The sequence below is a fragment of the Phyllopteryx taeniolatus genome, chromosome 17 (assembly GCF_024500385.1).
Source record: "Phyllopteryx taeniolatus isolate TA_2022b chromosome 17, UOR_Ptae_1.2, whole genome shotgun sequence".
Lineage (NCBI taxonomy): Eukaryota > Metazoa > Chordata > Actinopteri > Syngnathiformes > Syngnathidae > Phyllopteryx > Phyllopteryx taeniolatus.
The window spans coordinates 13,203,163-13,225,175 of NC_084518.1; the positions used below are offsets into that span (position 1 = coordinate 13,203,163).

General features: G+C 39.6%; 1 protein-coding gene across 2 annotated transcripts in view; it reads right to left on the bottom strand.

The window, feature by feature from the left end:
* The window catches only part of LOC133467437 (gamma-aminobutyric acid receptor subunit beta-2), a 63,125-nt gene that overhangs the window by 14,309 nt on the left and 26,803 nt on the right, over positions 1–22,013 (bottom strand). For both annotated transcript variants that reach the window (XM_061752306.1, XM_061752307.1), the window contains exon 5: positions 9,285–9,367. In XM_061752306.1, coding sequence (XP_061608290.1) covers positions 9,285–9,367 — 83 coding nt within the window. The remainder of the gene's footprint in view (positions 1–9,284; positions 9,368–22,013) is intronic.

The window sequence follows — 22,013 nt, forward strand, 5'->3', positions numbered from 1 at the left end:
TCCCACTTTCACAGTTTAAAGGTTCCAATTTCACAGCATTCTAAACAAAAAGTGGAAGTATGGGAGTATTTATTGACTTCAGTGCCAATGTTATCACGATTTAGCAGCCATAAATGCCTGTAAAGTAATTAATATGGTAACAACATCCATCCATCCATTTTCTGTACCGCTTATCCTCACTAGGGTCAAGGCGTACTGGAGCCAATCCCAGCTATCTTCGGGCGAGAGGCGGGGTACACCCTGAACTGGTCGCCAGCCAATCGCAGGGCACATATAATCAAACAACCATTCACACTCACATTTACACCTATGGGCAATTGAGAGTTTCCAATTAACCTCCCATGCATGTTTTTGGGTTGTGGGAGGAAACCGGAGTACCCGGAGAAAACCCACGCAGGCACGGGGAGAACATGCAAGCTCCACACAGGCGGGGCCGGGATTTGAACCCCGATCCTCAGAACTGTGAGGCAGATGTGGTAGAAACATATTTATGCAATTTTGTTGCCATAAGTGGCTGCCAAGTTTGAGAAAATAACCTGCTGTTAGCATTCTGAGCTCTCAGCTTGCTTAGCATATTTAGCATTAGAGCGAGCCAATGTTATTATCACTAAGTTAATCTTTAATGAAGGTGACACCATTAGAATATATACATCAACCCAAATGATTATGTTGTGGCGCAATAAAAATGTTTTTTTCCGACCCAAACATTTCCCACAGTTTAACAGTTTATGTACAGTTTTGTAGGACATAGCATTATGCTCTCAACTACAGTATATTTATTAAAGAAGAAGAATCACCTTTTTTATTGCCATGAACATGCATGCATGCACACGAAATTTGTTTTCTGCATTTAACCCATCACAGTGAACACATGCACATGTTAGTGGAACACACTGGAGCAGGGGGCAGCTAGCACCCGGGGAGCATTTCGGGGTATCAGTGTCTTGCTCAAAGACACCACAGCTGTGAGTCCGGGGGATGTTGGCAGTCCAGTCGGGGTCTTGAACCTAGGTCCACCACGGTGGCAGGCGATGATCTTAAGCCATTGGGCCACAGCTGCTAAAGGATTTTGTTGTGGCGGCACGGTGGGCGCGTTAGGGCGTCTGCCTCACAGTTCTGAGGACCGGGGTTCAATCCCCGGCCCCGCCTGTGTGCATGTTCTCCCTGTGCTTGCGTGGGTTTTCTCCAGGCACTCCGGTTTCCTCCCAAAAACATGCATGGTAGGTTAATTGACAACTCTAGATTGCCCGTAGTTGTGAATGTGAGTGCAAATGGTTGTTTGTTTGTATGTGCCCTGCGATTGGCTGACAACCAGTTCAGGGTGTACCCAGCCTCCTGCCCGATGATAGCTGGGATAGGCTCCAGCACGCCCGCGACCCTAGTGAGGAGAAGCGGCTCAGAAAATGGATGGATGGATGGATTTTGTGGTTTGATGCCTTGATGCTACATTTTGACTGAATTATGGAAAAGCCCAACTATAAATAATGAAGACATGTTAAACATACAACATTATTTATGTATAGTAGCCGAGGAAACCCCTTTACTGTATATATACGGTATATTGGACTAAATCTATGAGTCATCCTATTATGTTGTGTCCCAAGTGCAACTAAATTATTAACATTCGGAGAAAGAATTATTAAATAACCAAGCAAGGCATCCATTTTCATCTCTAGAAGCGAGTAAAATCCTTGAAAGGGACAAGAGTCTATTAATATTTATCTGAACCAAAGTTATTCCCTCTTTTGCTTTCATTTTGGTCAAATCAGTGGAGACATGGGCAGCAAAATGGGCAATGGATACGAGCAATAAATCATTGAGTAACATGTTACTCTAGTTCCATCTGAGGACAAATGCTACTTTAAAGAGGAAAGATAAAACACTTTAGACCATAAAGTTGGCTCTTACATGATAGATTGCATGCTGAGGGTGCTTTATTATTGAAACCCTGCAGAGGTTACATGCAATTCAGTTAAACCCATTTACATACACTCACTCAGCAATGCAGTTTATACAACGGCTATTCAATTAGTCCTCCTTCTACGAAGATTATATGGAAGATTCTCCAGATTGAGAATGAGCAAGACTTGCAAAGCACTTCTTTGTAGAGAAAAAAAAAAGAATATTATATTGGAGTGCATCATAAAACTGATTAAAATGGATGCTGAGTATGGCAACATGCAACTACTGTACGTGACAGATTATATGGCTGCGTGTTTGGGGATTTGCATGTCAGTTAAATGATATTGTTATTTCATACTGACTTGTTTTATGGTATTTTCTGTGTGTGTTGCTATGCTGAATGATGAAAAATGTTGCGATTCAGCAGCTAGGAAATATGCATGACTGTTCACATGTGCATGTGATTGTAATTGTGACATGCAGGCCTAACAGAAAAAAGTTGACGAATTACGACGAAGCTCGCATATCGTCCTTTTCTACACCACTCTTTCGATCTGAGACAGCTTTTTCTCCTAATTACCTCCACCAAGAAAGAAACCAAGCCTAATGTGCAACAGTGGTGGCTGATCAAGGCCTTCTTTGCTAGCCTCAACATTATCAGATGCACTGACCTACATTTAACAACCTAAATTCTAACATTTTTTCCATAACATTTTATTTTCCATTCCCAACAGTCTATTCTATTTTTTAGGGTTTCCTTTGGCTGCACTGCTTCTAGTAGGTGTCTGTGAATGCAGAGCTGCCAACCTATAAAAATTCACTTCCAGAACAATTTGTCCAAATTTTTCAGAATTTCCATCCATCCATCCATTTTCTGTACCACTTATCCTCACTAGCGTCATGGGCGTGCTGGAGCCTATCCCAGCTAACTTTTCAAAATTTTGTCAAGAACATTCCCGTGCGACAATCATAATCATCCATCCATCCATCCATTTTACGAGCCGCTTCTCCTCACTAGGCTCGCAGGCGTGCTGGAGCCTATCCCAGCTATCATCGGGCAGGAGGCGGGGTACACCCTGAACTGGTTGCCAGCCAATCGCAGGGCACATGTAAACCAACAACCATTTGCACTCACAGTCACACCTACGGGCAATTTAGAGTCTCCAATTTATGCATGTTTTTGGGATGTGGGAGGAAACCGGGGCGGCACGGTGGCCGACTGGTTAGAGCGTCAGCCTCACAGTTCTGAGGTGCGGGGTTCAATCCCCGTCCCCGCCTGTGTGGAGTTTGCATGTTCTCCCCGTGCCTGTGTGGGTTTTCTCCGGGCACTCCGGTTTCCTCCCACATCCCAAAAACATGCATTAATTGGAGACTCTAAATTGCCTGTAGGCATGACTGTGAGTGCGAATGGTTGTTTGTTTCTATGTGCCCTGCGATTGGCTGGCAACCAGTTCAGGGTGTACCCCGCCTCCTGCCCGATGACAGCTGGGATAGGCTCCAGCATGCCCGCGACCCTAGTGAGGAGAAGCGGCTCAGAAAATGGATGGATGGATGGATGGGAGGAAACCGGAGTGCCCGGACAAAACCCACGCAGGCACGGGGAGAACATGCAAACTCCACACAGGCGGGGCTGGGGATTGAACCCCAGTCCTCAGAACTGTGAGGCTGACGCTCTAACCAGTCGGCCACCGTGCCGCCCAATCATAATCATCGTTAATAAATGATGGCTTCAATATTTGTCATTTTAATGTTTTGATTTCATCAACCTTGTTATGGCGGATGCAGTACCAGTATATGAGATTTTGATCTTCCATCATCAAAAATATCTGGGTCTATGGATTAATTCACCTTTGCCAATTCTGTTTTCAACCGTGATACCAAAAACATTTTTTAAAAATTCAAAAATAAACAAGTCTATTAAAGCAGCTTAATCAGATCTCAAATGTCAAAATTAAAACTCAGCACTCTATTTTGCAAACAAACAAATAACATTGCTGAGAGACTGAACGTATGTACAATAGTTTTGGTTTCTATTTTGTGCAATGTACTTGTACGCATAAATGCAAAAACATAAACTCATTATGATTCAGTTAATGGTTTAGTCTGCAACATGTCAGAAAATAGGGAACATTTCAGGTAACTGTTTTCCAAAGGAAAGGAGAAATGTAAATTAGTTATTTTGATGAAATGCAAAGTTAATCATTCTTCTTTATTAGAAAATAGATATAATAATGAATATTTACTTCCGAGCATTTGGACAGTTTTATGTCAAATAAGGTCTGTAAACAACTCATCCATTATCAAAAATTGTTGTTGATTAATTTGATAATCGATTAGTTAGTTAGGGCGGCACGGTGGCCGACTGGTTAGAGCGTCAGCCTCACAGTTCTGAGGAGCGGGGTTCAATCCCCGGTCCCGCCTGTGTGGAGTTTGCATGTTCTCCCCGTGCCTGTGTGGGTTTTCTCCGGGCACTCCGGTTTCCTCCCACATCCCAAAAACATGCATACATTGGAGACTCTAAATTGCCCGTAGGCGTGACTATGAGTGCGAATGGTTGTTTGTTTCTATGTGCCCTGCGATTGGCTGGCAACCACTTCAGGGTGTACCCCGCCTCCTGCCCGATGACAGCTGGGATAGGCTCCAGCACGCCCGCGACCCTAGTGAGGAGAAGCGGCTCAGAAAATGGATGGATGGATTAGTGAGTTAATCATTTAATTGTTGCACCTCTAGACTTGACTACTCGCATTTTACGATTGAGTTGTTGTTGTCAGTTGATAAAGATGGAATCTGTTTCAAACAGAAAACTCAAAGAAAGACAATTCAACTGATCACTGTACATTATTACCGCGCTATTCGCAGGGGATAGGGACCAAGTCCTGCTGTGAGTAGTGAATATTCCCTAGGAATTGACTAAAAAGGTTTAGAATTACCCATAGATGCCACAAGGTGAGAGAAAAGCACTTATTTCGTCTAAATGAGGCTTCTCAATTCACTTCAACCTAGTTCCTTGCCACCAAGATGCCACAAGATGGCGCCAAAGTATTACTTCTATTGCTTTGGGCTGAGGACAAAAACATTTGTTTTTTTGTGAATAACGGACGATAGGTCCCCGAAAAACAAATCTGTGAAAAAATGTATCTGCAAATGCGGAGTCGCGAATATGCGAGGGTTCTCTGTACATCCGGGCCGGAAACGCTCATCGTACCTTCTTGTATACTACACAACTGAAAACGCCTGACGAGACTTGAAACGAAAGCAGCCCAAATTGAAAAGTGAGCTGGACGACTTTGCAGTGCTTGCACAGCTTTAGTTAGTTGGCAGGATTATGCAAAAACTAAATTATTGATTTCCATTAACCTTTGTTGAAAGGTGGAACAGCTGCATAGCAAGAACTTATAAAATGTTTTTGCACATTGAATTAAACTAAGTTTTTGCAGCTGCTTGAAGCAAGAGCAAATTAGTTATTCCTGTTTGCTTTTACCTTTTCCTTTGTTGAGGATCTGTATAAAGTTGGTGGTTCATTTTTCTATTTCTTGTATTTTTTACAATTTCATTATAATGCCGTTTGTCCCCACCCTAAATTTGGTACAACTTCACATTGACTACATCAAGAGTAAAGCACCTCACCTCTGTTCCAGTTATTTTCTGTTTGTAGTAATGAAGCTTTTGGTGTGAATAGTGTTTCTTTCATAACCCCCTTGAGACTTGGCAGGGATCCTTTATACATTTTATTAAAAATTAACACACTTTCACTTTTATACAATACATATATATCAATGTGAATAAGGAAGATTCTTAGCCAGACCAAAATCTTTCCCCCTTGGCTGACGCCTGCATTCCGCCGAGTGAGTTTTTAGTTAAGTTACAAATACATGGTCATTTGTCTCTCCATCTACCTTGCTACCTCACCACAGTTCCCTCCATCCTGCCTGCTCTCCTTAATTAAATCTTGACTGACCTATTTAGTTGGAATGAATTATTAAACCTGACTCTTCGTTGGTGGCTTTGAACACTCGCACTCGGAGACATCTCTTGTTCCCTTGATGAAAGTCGCGTTTGGTGCTTGCTCCATTCAGTCGTACCCCCACAATGCATTTCCATTTCATGTGCAGTACAGTTTCTGTTCATCTGCATCTCAAAGGTTATTAAAAAGGAAGGATAGTTGTATCAGTGTGTTCCAGCACGAAATAAGGATCCTCCATTTTCCAATGCCCATAAATTGTAATTTAGGCAGATCATTAAATTTGATTAAAAGGTTAGGGCCTACCAAAAGAACCACAATTCCACAGTAACTACTTGGTTATCCTCTTTCTTGTTGAATGAATATGATATGTATCCCAATTAAAATTCACTTTTGAAAATGTACTGTAATTGAATGCTGAGAAATGCCGATGAATAGGCGGCATGCTAAAAAAAAAATTTAGACTACAGTGTTGCTGTTTGTGGGGTAACCCTGCCACAAATAGCGAATATCAATGAGCAATTGACGTCCCCTTCGAAAAGGTTTAACTGCCTATGGATTCCACAAGACGGCGGCAAAGCTCTACTTCTCTTTTAGACAGGGCTATGACCTGTATAAATGAAGCTCCTCCTAATGGGATACGACATACTTCTCACTACACTAGTTTGAAGGTAGCATTAGTAGCACTACAGTATGTTATAGTACATAGGGCCGAATACAGAGTTTCAAAAGCCTTTATAACGTGCGCTTACTGCACTGTGTACCATGACAGATGACGATGTGTTATATTGCAATATGAAAATTTGTGCCCACAAGTAGTTAAGAGTGAGATAAATGAAAAACTCACCTGTCAATCCATGTTTTATGATTTTCACCTTTGAGAAATGACATATTTGAGTGCCATTTCTGTTTAGCATTTAGCAGCAATTCAGTGAAGTGCATGATATCAACAGAGTGAGTAAGTCATACAAATGAACAACAATAGGATGAATATGAAAGGGACCCCATAATGCCTAAATGGCAGAGATATTAACTTGTCCCATCAGGGAAAAAAAAAAGTATTTCATGGTAGCACAAAAGGTCTGGTAGTCTGGAAGTGCTGGCGGGCCAAAATTAAATGAATTTTTTTGTGATTCCATCTGTGGAGATAACAATACAAGAGAAGAGCTATTTAACTGGGACTGTGGCATATCTCCCTTTCTGCATCTGACTCCAGGCTTTTTATCAGTCCAATAAAATTATGTCGTCATTGATTTCTTTTAATGGTCAAAGAAGGTTGTCGACATGAAATAATGTAAAATACCGGCATGTGATGTATAAAACACTTTTAGCATAGGAAAGTAAGTATGATTTTTCTTCATTACTTTCAGTTTTCATACAGACCAGACAAACATCCATGTTAATATTGAGACTTGAGATTAAATATTCATTAATAACTTTTGATGACTAAAACATAATATGAAAGTGATTCAGGTCACAGGTGTGCCGCACACATTTGTTTATGTGATTGTAACAAACACAAGTGTAAAAATAATTTAATTACTGTAAAATGTAAAAACAATAAGTATTGTAAAAAATACAAAAGGTCAAAGCAAGAGTTAGTCCTTTGCGATATGCTGAGGTCTCGTGATTTTGGTAGACTTCAGAGACGTAGGGGTTTTCACAGAAGTTTGGTTAGATTCCAAATTGTGTGCTGACAACCATTTGACTTCAGCCCACTCTCTAACATGTAATACTGTAAATGCCAAGTTTAGTTTTATTTTGTTCCTCAATACTGTACACTGTCTTGGCACAATGTGTTATTACTATTCATCTAAAGTTTGAAACATTCTTGTGCAAGTTCAAAGTCGTTTCAATAGACGGGAATTTGATGTGTAAATTGGGTTTCAAGTGGTCATTCATGCCTGGCTGCAGCTTTGGACTCTCTGAGACATTCATTTACCAGAAGTGAATGCACCCGTCTCAAGTGAAATCTGAGATGTTTAATAAACAGACAGTTTGCATTTCAGCTCAATGCATATGAAAACATGCATGAGCACACACAGCACCTGAACAACTAAGTGCCTTCTTTCTGTGAGCTGAAGTGGCTCAACTTGAAAATTCTACGATTCTGTGATTCCGCACACATTAAAGTGACTTTAATGTAAAATCTGGGGTCCAATTAAAAATGTCTCTTGTATTTCTGCAGCGTACGGAAAGGCTGTAGTTGGCTGCATGCCTGGGCAGCGACGGAACATCTAAAGATAAGAAAATAAATGAATAAGATGTAGATAGCAATAGAGCGATAGTGAGAAGTGGCTCCCTCCATATGATGTGGGTCATTGGTGGAGAAATAACTGTTACTTGGTAGAAAAACCTAAATGAAATGATACTTTAATTTTGACGGTAGAGCAGTCTTTCCCTGTTCAGAGAAATGACACGGATGTGTGTATTTCATGACTGTTTCAATGACCTCAAGTTTGTCTCCATTTGTGAATCGTCTTTGCCTGTCAGTGCACTTTAAATTTTAAATTCCCCACTGCACCGAAGAGCCGTTTGTAGTCACATATGGGCTCGAGCTAATCAAAAAGACAAAGTGTAGTTTCTGGCGTTAAACGGATGAGTGACCATACTGTGTTCGTGATTTATTGAAAAGGTTCACTGCTGCTGTACTCACAGAGTCAGTGTGACATCTTTTAACAGGAAACAGTTTCGTGTTGTAGTTAGGGCACCTGAATAACACCGTACAGTGGCGTCATACCACAGTGACCAAGAACTTAAGGGGTTAAAACACATTCTAATAATTAATGCAATGGTAGTTCCTTGCTCTGATGTAGAATCTACGACGGGAAATACTACTACTACTAAGAGTCATGGATTACACAGGCATCATTGACAAAAGAAGCAAGTACTGTAACAGAACAAACAACGTCGTGTGTTGGTTTAGCACCATTCAAAAGTTTTGGGTTACCTAGAAATTTACATTTTTTTAAAGAAAAACAATGACAATAATATTAAATTAAGCAGAAATGCAGTCTAGATATATAAGGTAAAAACAAATCAACTTACATCACATCTCGCGTGTACGGGGGAACTTTCAAATTAAAAAAAAATAATTAAAAAAGGGAGCTGTATGGAATTATTACCTGAAACAGAGTACCACATGTGTAGTACCTTTTTGTTTCGCTCTACTAATAGTAATTCATGTATTTATTATTCTTGTCTGACAGTGGAAAATGTTACTTACTAAAAATGATGTTAACGTTAAGTACATGTTTAATGATCATTTCACCCTGGAAGACAATGTTTGCATTTCCTGCCATTTCCTATCAACCATCGACCTGACAAATATTGTGTTTGACCTAGTTCACAGTATTTCTGTTTTGGTTTCGTGTTAAACAAAAAGTGGTCTAACATTTGGAGGGGGAAAATGACTACTCACAACTCTCAATCTCCAATGTGCAGTTTTGCTCATCCAGTGGATACCTTCTGAGGTCCATCATACAAGCAGCAGTAGTGGTGATCCTGAAAAGACATACATAAGAAAAAATATACCATTGAAGTTTGTTGTTTTCGAGGGAACTCTCAGATTACCTAAGGCTGGATATCCAATTGGTTCAAGTAACAATTTTCAATTGCACCATTCTAGTGTGTGTCATGGCAGCCTTTTAAGAGAAAATAAACACACTGAATCGGATATCCACAGATCAGAAGCAGCCTCTTCCAACTCTGGATAAAAATCTGATCACATTGAATATCTGCCAATGGAAGCGCAACATAGACTGGATACACCCTGTCAATGCAAGTTTCACCGCACTGGAATAAACCGATTGGTGATGCATACACATACTGATCTGCCCAAATAACACAAATAAACTACAGCGGAAGCATAGAACATTAAAAATAGCCTTAAAGAGGTACGTGAGGTGTGCCGATCATTAAATGAGGAAAAAAAGTAATAAATTGCAGACGGCTAACGGCGCAATGCCAGGGTTTACCCTTATTCAAATAAATGGAGGGAAAACTTCACCCATGCACGCCAACTAAGTCAATATGTAATGTTCCGTGGATGGTAACACAGTCATATCGGATATGTGTTACTTTAAATTGGAAATGGATCTGCAGTATAAATTCAACCTTAGACAGTAAATTGACCAATACAAATTATGACCCTTTGAAACTTGTTAAACCTTCAGTCATACTTAAAACCCCAATTCCAATGAAGTTGGGACGTTGTGTTAAACATAAATAAAAACAGAATTCAATGATTTGCAAATCGTGTTCAACCTATATTTTATTGAATACACTACAAGGACAAGATATTTAATGTTCAAACTGATCAATTTGATTGTTTTTAGCAAATAATCATTAACTTAGAATTTTATGGCTGCAACACGTTCCAAAAAAGCTGGGACAGGATCATGTTTACCACTGTGTTACATCACGTTTTCTTTTAACAATATTCAACAAACGTTTTTGGAACTGAGGACACTAATTGTTGAAGCTTTGTAGGTGGAATTCTTTCCCATGCTTGCTTGATGTACAGCTTCAGCTGTTCAAGAGTACGGTGTCTCCATTGTCGTAGTTTACGCTTCATAATGCGCCACACATTTTCAGTGGGAGACAGGTCTGGACTGCAGGCAGGCCAGTCTAGTACACGCACTCTTTTACTACGAAGCCACGCTGTTTTAACACGTTCAGAATGTGGTTTGGCATTGTCTTGCTGAAATAAGCAGGGGCGTCCATGAAAAAGACGTTGCTTGGATGGCAGCATATGTTTCTCCAAAACCTGTATGTACCTTTCAGCATTACTGGTGCCTTCACAGATGTGTAATTTACCCATGCCATTGGCACTAACACAGCCCCATACCATCACAGATGCTGGCTTTTGAACTTTGCGTCCATAACAGCCCGGATGGTTCTTTTCCTCTTTGGCCCGGATGACACGACATCCACAATTTAAAAAAAAAAACAATTTGAAATGTGGATTCGTCGGACCACAGAACACTTTTCCACTTTGCATCAGTCCATCTTAGATGAGTTCAGGCCCAGAGAGGCCGGCGGCATTTCTGGGTGTTGTTGATAAATGGCATTTGCTTTGCATAGTAGAGTTTCAAGTTGCACTTACGGATGTAGCGCCGAACTGAATTTACTGACATTGGTTTTCTGGAGTGTTCCTGAGCCCATGTTGTAATTTCCTTTACACATTGATGTCGGTGCCGCCTGAGGGATCGAAGGTTACGGGCATTCAATGTTGGTTTTCGGCCTTGCCGGTTACATGCAGTGAGTTCTCCAGATTCTCTGAACCTTTTGATGATGATATGGACCCTAGATGATGAAATCCCTAAATTCCTTGCAATTGTACGTTGAGGAACATTGTCCTTAAACTGTTCGACTATTTTCTCACACACTTGTTCACAAAGAGGTGTACCCCCCCACAACTTGGAATTGGGGTTGTAGATGTAATTTAAAAAGGACATAAATTTCAAATCCCTTTGGTGGTCTCTTGAGTCCTGTGTGATTAGAGTTAGACTGACTCACGGCCCACTGTAATTGACCATCAGCCCTGCAGTGCAATGATCCAAAATGCCCTTGGGCCTCTGGATTAACTTTGCATTATGATAAAAAGGCATGAGGATTTTGGATGAAGTTGGTCTTTTGAATAGCAAAAGTGAGTAGACTGTCAGTCAGTTTTATGACAACGCCGAAATAATAATGTCTCATGTCAATCTCAATGTAGGGATGTTGAAGAACCGATGGTACATCTATAATTTACCCTCTTAGTTGTGTTGACTAGTGAAGCCATGAAGTATTGACATCTAAAGAAATACAAATATGTCTCTGTAAAACTGATCTGTATGTCACAAGTCTATAAGTGTACCTAATTTAGGTTTGTGTCCCACCGTTATAGATGATTAGATTTTACGTTAGTACCGTATATTCACGACCATAGAGTGCACCGTATTAAAAGGCGCAGTCTCAGTTATGGGGTCTATTTCTGTATTAAACACATACATAAGGCGCACCGTATTATTGGGCGCAGGCATGGTATAACATACGCTAGCTTAAAACATACGGTAGCATGCATGCACGCTAAAACAATGTTTTTAAAAAAGCAGCAGGAGCAAAACTGAGTTCGGTTGTACTTTATTGAAGTATTCAACAATGTACTCACGTTATTTTTTTTTAATCAATCCTCATCCACAAATCCATCAAAGTCCCCATCTTCTGTATCCAAAATGAACAGCTGGGCAAGTTCTCCATCAAACACGGCAGGTTCCCTCTCGTCATTGTCGAAGTCAATCTCGTTGCCGTGCGGCTTCTCAGAAATGATGTCGGCTTTTACGAAAGCTCGAACAACAGTGCAAGCAGACACGTTAGCCCCAGCATCCACAATCCATTCACAAATTGTGGCGTAACAAGCCCGGCGCTGCCTCCTAGTTTTAGTAAAGCTGTGTTCGCCATCCGTCATCCATGGCTCCCACGCCGCTCACTTCACTTTGAACGCCCTGTTTACACGTATGTCCAGCGGTTCGTCAAGCCTCCCGGAATGATGGCAAGCTCCGAGTTATTACATTCAGTCGAATGGTGAGTTGAGACGCTTTTCCCGGCTGTTCTTTGCTCATTAATCCATTGCTCGAGTTGGCCACCTCGCCTTGTTTCCGCGTTTTTTTTTCTTTTTTTTCCCGCGGAAACTCAGCTTCGTCTTCTTGACTTGGCGAAGCTCGTTTTCCTGCTTCCTCCACTTGCGAACCATGGATTTGTTGATCTTGAATTCTCACGCGGCTGCTCGATTTCCATGATCCTCCGCGTAACTGATAGCTTGCAGTTTAAACTGTGCTTCGTAAGTGTGTCTCTTCGTAGGTGCCATTTTCGAGGGTCCTTAGCCAAACCGATATTGTTTTGCACAATGCACACTCCAGAAATGCTCCCAGTCAGTCAAGCGGTTGAAAAAAAAAAAAAAAAAAAAAAAAACACCCTGGTGTGGGGGCGTGGCTTTAGCGTCCTCCTTTACGCACCCTCCCCTGTCCTCAGCCACGTCCGCTTTTCCTCTGTGTAAGCAGCGTGTCGGCAGGAAATGCTCAAAAAAAAAAGGCAAGCAGAGCGCTCATCACACAGCAACACTTATAGATGTTGGAACTCAGTGCACACATATGGCGCGCTGCATTGTAAGGTGCCCTGTCTATTTTAGAGAAAATTTAAGACTTTTAAGTGCGCCTTATGGTCGTGAAAATACGGTACTTAAAATGACGTATGTCCTGGAACTAACTTAAAATGGCACCTTGTATTAAACTACAGCCCACAGGGAGCTAAGGATCAGGAAGGCTCTATGTAAGATAAAAAGAACAATAAATCTAAAGAGATGATTACCTTTATTTCCAGTGGAATGACCTCAGATAGTATAGATTGACATTAAAGCTTGAGGGAAAGAGGATCATGGAACATAAAGATGAACCCTGAAGCTCAACTGTCTTGACTTTTCTTAAGACGGGATCCAGTTCTTCACATGGTTGTTGTATGAGCTCATGAAAAATAACAGTATTACTCCACCCGTATCATAAATTGTGTGTAACTGCTGCCATAGTAGCCTCCACAATGAAATAAGGAGGGATGGATAGATACAGTAGGATGATGATAACAGCCAACCATGAGTCAGTAGATAAGCTTCTGTTGTCCATCAGGCTTCGTAAGAGGAACATAAGGATGAGTCAGTGAGTAATAGCTTTGCATTCTTCCCCTGGCTTTGCTCTTGTGTGCGAACTTGACTCCCACAGAGGCACACCTGACAACATATATAAATGTGTGCCAGTGGAGAAGCTAATCAATCGCGAGTCCAAGTGCAGAGATAATCAGCCAATGAGCCTCTTGGCCTAACTGGTCTCTTTCTTCCATAATTTGAAAAAAACCTCCCCGATGTCAATAGTTTTACTTATCATCTTTGCTTTGGATAGACACCTTTCTGAATGACTTTTACTGATCCACCATAAATCATCTGTGTCCAGGTCCAAGGCATAACCACCAATTGTCACCAGGTATAGGTATCAATCATCAGGTAGTTAGACTACAGTAAATCTCATGGAAACTGCAGTACTTTCTCTTTCTGTTTGATGTGTGCTTGTTTGTTTATTTTTAAAATGTTTTTTTACACATTTTCTTCCATTAGCAATGGTTTTAACTGCACATAAGGCTCCAGCATGCCCGTGACCCTTGTGAGGATAAAGCGGTTGAGAAAATGGATGGATGGATAAAACTTTTTGCTTGATTCTCGACAGGAGGTCCTCAATTTACGTTTTGGTAGCGAAATACGACATTTGGAGGTTATAAAGGGAACACGCCATGACAATACGGTATCACACGGCACAACAAGGCACCGGGGTTACCGCCGTACTGACTGTACTGTACCGTACGTACTTACTTATGACTTTACTAGCATAGGTTAACGAGAGACTACGGAGCTTTCCGAGTTCAAAGTACATTTTTATTAAATTCAGTTTGGGTTATGTCGTTGCTGTATGAATGGATTTCCCCTTATATCAACATTTACAACTGCTACAATGTTAACAGGAGTAATGCATCTCAACAGCATTGCCTGATTGTGTATTGAGTCATATAGTATGTGTGCATGTGATGTCTAGCACTAAAAATAGTTGCATTATAAGAATTGTGAGGCAATTGTAATTTTGCAATTGAATCCCGGCTGTGTATTAAACATTAAAGCATGAATGAATCATGATCACTGCCTGAGAAATGTTTTTGTTTTTATCTACAGTGAGCTCCTATTGCAGTTTCAGATTCATACTAAAATGACTGAATTTCTTACTGTATTTTCTATTTTGGTTCAAGAAGTTTCACCTTGGGGAATCCTAATTACAAATGTAATCCTAATTACAAATGTAATTCATCAGGGGTTGGTCTAGTCCTCCTGACTCGTAATTTCGGATAATTCCATACAAGCAACTTGATGATCTTGAACAGACATTATTAGGAAGGACTTGGCTAACATCAGTGATTTCTTTTGGATGAAGAAGTCCCACTGGCACACGCCAAAATCTTGTAGAAAGGGGGAGCTAAACTTCATATTTTCTTAAAACTTCACTATCTGTAAGTGTAACTGCCAGATGTGTGTTCCAAATGACAGACACATGGATGCTATTTTGTCGTGCACATCCAAACCTGAAAAATAAATGATGTTTGGCCATGACAAGGTTGGGTGGATTTTATTTTTTGTCCCACCTTTGTCAGCATTTCTTCCACCACTGTGGATTTGCTGCTGGTGATGAGTCCGCCAAGTGTTTAACCAAGGAGTAAATTGCTGCTTACTTTCTGGCAAATCTCTGATCTTGTGTGAGTAGATGGAGTCAGCGGTGTAGAACTGAGTGCAAAGAGCCTCTGGCTGAGTCTTTGGGAAGACAGCCCAGGTACGGTAAAGGTTATCATTGTGTAAATATTTACACTGTGCGGTTGTGCAGTAATAATGTCACTTGATGGATGCACATTTGTATGATTGGCCATAACACAGGTGAACAACTATAAACATTTGTCCGTTCCTGTACAGAAACAAAGTGAAAACAACGTGCAATGACAAAGCGTAGCTTAAGTAAGATTGCATTGCCTGGACTGATATTTCCCTAACACGTTCAAAAGGCAGGTAATGTTGCTGCACCTCAAAATTCTTATGAGCTTGCAAATTTCATAGTACAGTAGCCCCCTGCTATTCATAGGGAATAGGAACTGAGCCCTGTCACCAATAGTGAGTAATTGAGGTCCCCCTAAAAAAAAGGTTTATAACTGCCTACATACATAGGATGAACTGTAAACATACCACAAACTATAATCCAAAACATGTTTCAATCATGTTACAACATTATCCCTTATAATAAATGGCATACCGATGATTTGAAAAAATGGCATTACGAAGACAAGAACACCTCACCAGCGAGACGTTCAGGGGGGCATCCTATCCAGATCCCCGAGCTCACTCAACTCAGTTTTATTTATAGAGCACTTTGATACCAATTACTACTTTCCTATTAACCAGGGCCTTGGTTCCATCTTGTGGCATCTTAGGGCGTTAAACAAAGACAACAAAAATACACAAATAGGTGAGTTTTTCAGTCAATAGCAGAGGATTGGTTCCACAGGGAAACACATAAATGGGTGAAATTATGAATAGTGAACCGCAAATAGGCGTGGATTCACTGTAAAGCCGATCTGTCTGCTTGGAGTCATATTCGCAGATATGCGATTAAATTCCACATTGTATCCAAGTGCGATCACAACTGTGTTACAATCCGATGATATCTGATTCTTTGTTTTGTGTATTTAGTTCTTGCCTACATTATCAAGACACATATCCAAACTGGACCATACGGGAGAGAACAATTGGAATTGGGTCACTGTTAGTGGAATTGATGCATAATATTGCATCCTGTGGTTGCTTGCTGACCGCCCGAGGACGTCACCACCGACCACACCAACTGAGCTCCATATGTTGAAACAACATGGTGGCCCTCACTTGTAAGGTCAAGTCACGGTCAACTAGCCTCACTCGCTTAAGGCCATCTTCAACATTCAGGCTAAGTACTGTAAATGTTGACTGTTGGTCACACATTTAACACACACAAATCAAGATTTAACAGTTTTAAAAATGCTCTTCCTTACACCACACATATTTTGTCTTGTGAGTGGACAAATCGGCGGCACGGTGGACGACTGGTTAGAGCGTCAGCCTCACAGTTCTGGGTTCAATCCCTGGTCCCACCTGTGTGGAGTTTGCATGTTCTCCCCGTGCCTGCGTGGGTTTTCTCCGGGCACTCCGGTTTCCTCCCACATCCCAAAAAACATGCATTAATTGGAGACTCTAAATTGCCCGTAGGCATGACTGTGAGTGCAAATGGTTGTTTGTTTCTATGTGCCCTGCGATTGGCTGGCTACCAGTTCAGGGTGTACCCCGCCTCCTGCCCGATGACAGCTGGGATATGCTCCAGCACACCCGCGACCCTAGTGAGGAGAAGCGGCTCAGAAAATGGATGGATGGATGGAGTGGACAAATCTTTCTCTTAACCTGTAATTGTTTGGAAAAGGGAAATATGTTGTTTTTGTAACTGTTTGCTCATTAAAAATTGTCAACACTATACATTTAAAAAAAATAAATATTACATATTTTTTCTTCAAAATGTGTTATTCTCATCATTAGATGTGATTATAGTACTATATACGAGTGTAACGATATTTGTATTCGTCCTGGACCGTTACAGTATGGACGTCACGGTGCAGCGCCAGCAGTCATACGACGAATAAGCCAAAGTTCGTTGTAGTATCTGCACTCCAAACTAGGTGGCGGTAATGTGCCTTAAACTGTTTGCTAACTGCCATTAAACAAAACAGAAAAAGAAATGTTGGGATTGTAAATGAGAAACTGTTCTCAATTGCCTTACCTGGTTAAGTAAAGGTAAAATAAATAGATAAATAAATAAAATTGAACTATGCTTACCTTCAGGTGGTGCATTAAGACTCTACAGCTTCCACCAATTTATCTCATGTAGTTCTAAATGTTCTACTACTACGACTGTCTGCTGAAAATAAATGACTTGAAAATGAAAATGGATGGATGTAGTAAAGTACAAGCAAGTACGTTATCACAAGTAGACTAACATATGGTATAGCATACAAACAGTATATAGAATGTGAACAGTGTGGTTTAAGTAGTTAAGTGGCTAAATAGTACTAGCTAGTTTAAGTTGAATGCAAGAATCAATCTATAGATGGTACACAATCCTACGGATAGTCAAGATGCATTATTCAGCAAGTTGCAAAACACTTTCGTACTGTCATTTATTCATCATAAGCTACACTGTCCCTGTAAGCCCCACGGATGCAATTTGAGTGTAAATGAATGTCTTTTCATCTCGACTGGATTGCTCATAAATTGTTCAGAACAGAAAGATGAAGCACACACCTAATTAGACGGAACAACTTGATCTTTCCGGTGAAACTCGCGGTTGCTATTACCTTCTCATTCTAGCGAGTACTGGCAGCGTCACAGGCTTTTGACGTACCACTTGCAATTTAGAGCATATTTCTCTAATGTTCCAAAATAGGGTAAATAAATAATGTAAGTTGGGGATTGCAAAATTCAAAGTTACTGTGGAAAAGAACTCCCTAGAAACAGACCAGCCTGTGCCTTACAGTGTAAGTAAAAGACTTAAGCGAGGATTGTGGATTTAAAGATCAGTGCAGGGTTAGTGCAAGTCATTTATATGAGCAATTTGAGCCCATTAAAAAGCTCTGGTGCTTTTCTCCTTCAAACCACCTTAATGAACCGCATATGAATTTGCAGTTCTGTGGCATACAAAGAAAGCAAATAATGTATTTGTATATATGTTCATTATGTGTTTGTTCTTATCTGCTTCAATGGACTTGACATATCTAATTACATTTACATTGAGGGGTTTCATAATGGAAAAATAACACCACAAATTGCATTTGCTCATTTATGTGTGGGACACCATCATCAACACCAATGTAGCCTGAACAATTAATACTGATGTACATAATAGTTGGGATCAATTGCTATCATAGGCGAAAAGAGAACATTCTTTTAGTAAAGTCTTTAGCTTTGGAATGTACATGCAAATCTATTTCATCATTTAATATTTTTTAAATCATTTGCATTATTTTTTAATGATTATATCAACCTATTATAATAAATTAATAGAACTTAATAACATAAATAATTTGTCACTGGCTTCCAAATCTTTTAGAAAATTGTCATGGTAACTTCTAGCTGGTTGTCCTTTGATTTCTTCAGAACTAACAATTTTGGAATGGAATAATAATGGAAATTAAATCCGTTCAAGTACTGAAGGCGGTGCTTTAAGTAACATTTTAACATTGTTAGCAGTCATTCAAAAGTCAAATATACGGTAAGTTAGGTGCTGTTGATAAAAAACAATAAAACCTCTTTAAATGCTTTGTAAGCTTTAATAGCTAACTTATTAAAAAGACACATCTCATTTTTTTAACACTGTCGCACAAGCATAAAAAGTTACCTTCCAAGGTAATGTACGATATTGATGCACTACTTTACTGTCCCTGTTCGTAATTATTTAAAAAAAAAAATATTTTTTCTCCATTAAAGACCCTTTGTGGGAACTATTATGTTCCATTTCTATAGTTTTGATTAAATCCGAGAGATTCTGACAACATTAAATGTGATTACACACTAACATCCGAATAGATGCTGTCGTTCTTTGTGCACGTCAGCATCTGGTTGCTTGGCAATGGGATACCAAGATAATAGACATAATAGACTCCTACTCGACAAAGCCTTTCTGCCTACCTGAAGTGCTTTATGTTATTGTCTTACAAGTACGTATTGCCGCTCATTTACAGTATGGTAGAAAAAATGTCATGCAACAATCTTTAATGTTTATATAAAGAACATATTTACATGAGTTGTTTTTAAATTAAATTATAACAGAATAAAGAATTTATAATTTGATGAAATGTGGTAATGATAATGCATTTTTACGACCACTGTCCAATTACCATTAACTGGATAATTTGGTGTATTTAAAAATTATGTGCGTTTGGGGTCTATAATGCAGTGTGCAAAATCTGTATGCGTTGCCTGGTTGTTATAAGAGCAACTCGCTGATCTCCTGACCCAATTCTGGCCATCCTACTTACATGATGTTGAGTGCCAAGCGTGATGGATTTCTTCCCCGAATTTCATCCTAATCCCCCCCCTTCATCCAAAGTAATTTTTTGTGCTGATTTTTGTCGCAACTTCCGCTCTTCGTGGCCAAGCAAATCCCAGCAATTTTGGATATTTCATTTGCATATTGGGTTTCAGCTGTGCCAGGGGCCGATACAGTAGGTCATGAGCTTCAACTCAAATGACACGACAAGACACAGGGATGAGTTGTATTTCAGTGTCATCTGGCCCTCACAATCAACTGGTGCTGCTAACGGAAAGGAGATTTTTAGTTCAGTTCGTTGGTTTCTAATCAACTTATTATGTTTTGAAAATCAACTCAGTTTTACTTAACCAATTTATTCTTGTATATTTTTTTAATTGTCACAGTTACCCATTGTCACAATCTGGTACATTGCGTTTGTTTTCATTGTTTGCCTTTAGTATTTTTGACCCACACCTGGACTTGTTGTGCACTCAGCTACACGACTATCTGACTTGCACAAACATTTATGTTGTTAGAGAATTGCTTTGTATGGATCAGTGGTGATTCTGCATTAGAGGCAGGGGTGACATATATTTCCAATATATATGTTATCTTGAAAACAGAGCAAGGATTCATTTGTTACAGTGCTGTCTTATAGTGCATTCAAACAGCCTATGGCATATGGCTGAATTTGTTGTATTGACAAAATAATCAGAACAATGCCATTGATCTACATTGGTACACTTGCTAACTGGTCCAAAAATATAAATGCAGCACTTTTCCCCCCATGTTTCAAAAGCTAAACTCAAGCATCAGAGAGTTGTTCTATGTACATCAATCTAAATATTTATTAGTGACCACTTCTCTTTTGCCGAGATAATCTATCCACATCACGTCTAGAATATTAACATGCTGATTAGACAGCACGATTATTACACAAACAAAAACTCAAAAAGCACCTGTTTCACGCAGTTTTTGATGTTTAGTGTCCTTTGTTCTGTGTTCTTAGCTGTCTACTTTATGTAAAGCTATAATAATTATTATTATTCATTATTATTATTATTATTATTATAATTATGTGTGTCTTAGGCTGCCCACAATAAAAGGCCATTCTAAAATGTGCAGCTTTACTGCTTTCCAGTGCATTTCATTTTAATGGTTTTGGTCGAGTAAACATTGTGCAAAGTCCTCTCATCAGTCTTTCTTTAACACATGGAATATCTTTGAGTTGGAAATAATGATTTCGTAAATGTATTTAGATAGGTGCTAAAAAAACAGATGAACTACAAATTTTCCAAAGTGTAACACCACACTGGGCAACTATGAAGACGAAAAGGATCTGCATCGACTCCTCAACATTTTCTCATCTTCTCAACACTAATTCCAGTCTGCCTCAGGAGTGCCAATGCTTTGCCATAATAGCCATTAAGATGTTACGGTTTTCAATAAGCTTTTATAGAGTGTGGACATCTGAGGCCTATTTCGCAAAAGGAACTGATGAGACATCAGTGTGGTTTGTAAAGTGCACCGTCAACGGTAAGCTTGCAAGTAAGTCAATTAGCTCAATTGTTTTATAGTGGTTGGAGCTCAGATGAAGTTTCGAATGACATTTTTATATATTAGAAGTCAACAAACGGTACTCTAAAAAACAAACTGAATCTAGATATAGCAGCATCAACAGACTCATTAAAAGTCATAAGCAGTTATGAGAACTTTAAACACCATAATACAGTAATTGGAATTTAAGAGTCAGTCCTTAATTGTTCTCTAATTAAACAACCAGCTTTCATCAATTTGAATATACCGCAGAGTTCATTTTCTAAGTCTGATGGTGTACTACATGGTGTGCTACTCTCTGAAACTACTCTTGTGTTCCTCCAATAATAGAATTGCTCAAATAAAATAAAGATATTCTAAAAATAAGCCATGATTCAAAGCACTGATATCACTTAACCGATTTTACAATAGTTCTTATAATGTTGGACTTTTATTGATAAAGATCAATAGCAATATCACTTGTAATAATCTTATAGCCAACGGGTCCGATCAGATTGTTCCTATTGTATCCCTATGGTGCACAAGGGGGAATGATAGCAGGCTATCTGGAAATTGCTGGAATTGTACAAAACTGTGTAGCTAAGATGAAGAATGACGGTTCAGTGAGGAGTAAAGGGTTTATTCCAATTTGTGATTTATTTTATTTAAATTTTTTTTTTTTACTGCTTTAAAACCATTTGAATTGTATTAATTTGTCTTGTTTTATCCATTCATCATCTATTCATCCATTTCTCAAACACGTATATATAGCGTGAGTCTGTGTGATTCTTCATTTAAATCCAGGTTTTATGTGACTTGTCTGGTCGTCAAGCTTTGAGTACTTTCAGTAATTTTGGTTTCAATATAAATCAAGTAAATACTTTACAAAAGAGTAAATGATTTGAAGAAACATTTAGTTGTTGATGCTTCCTGGATTAAGAGCCATAGTC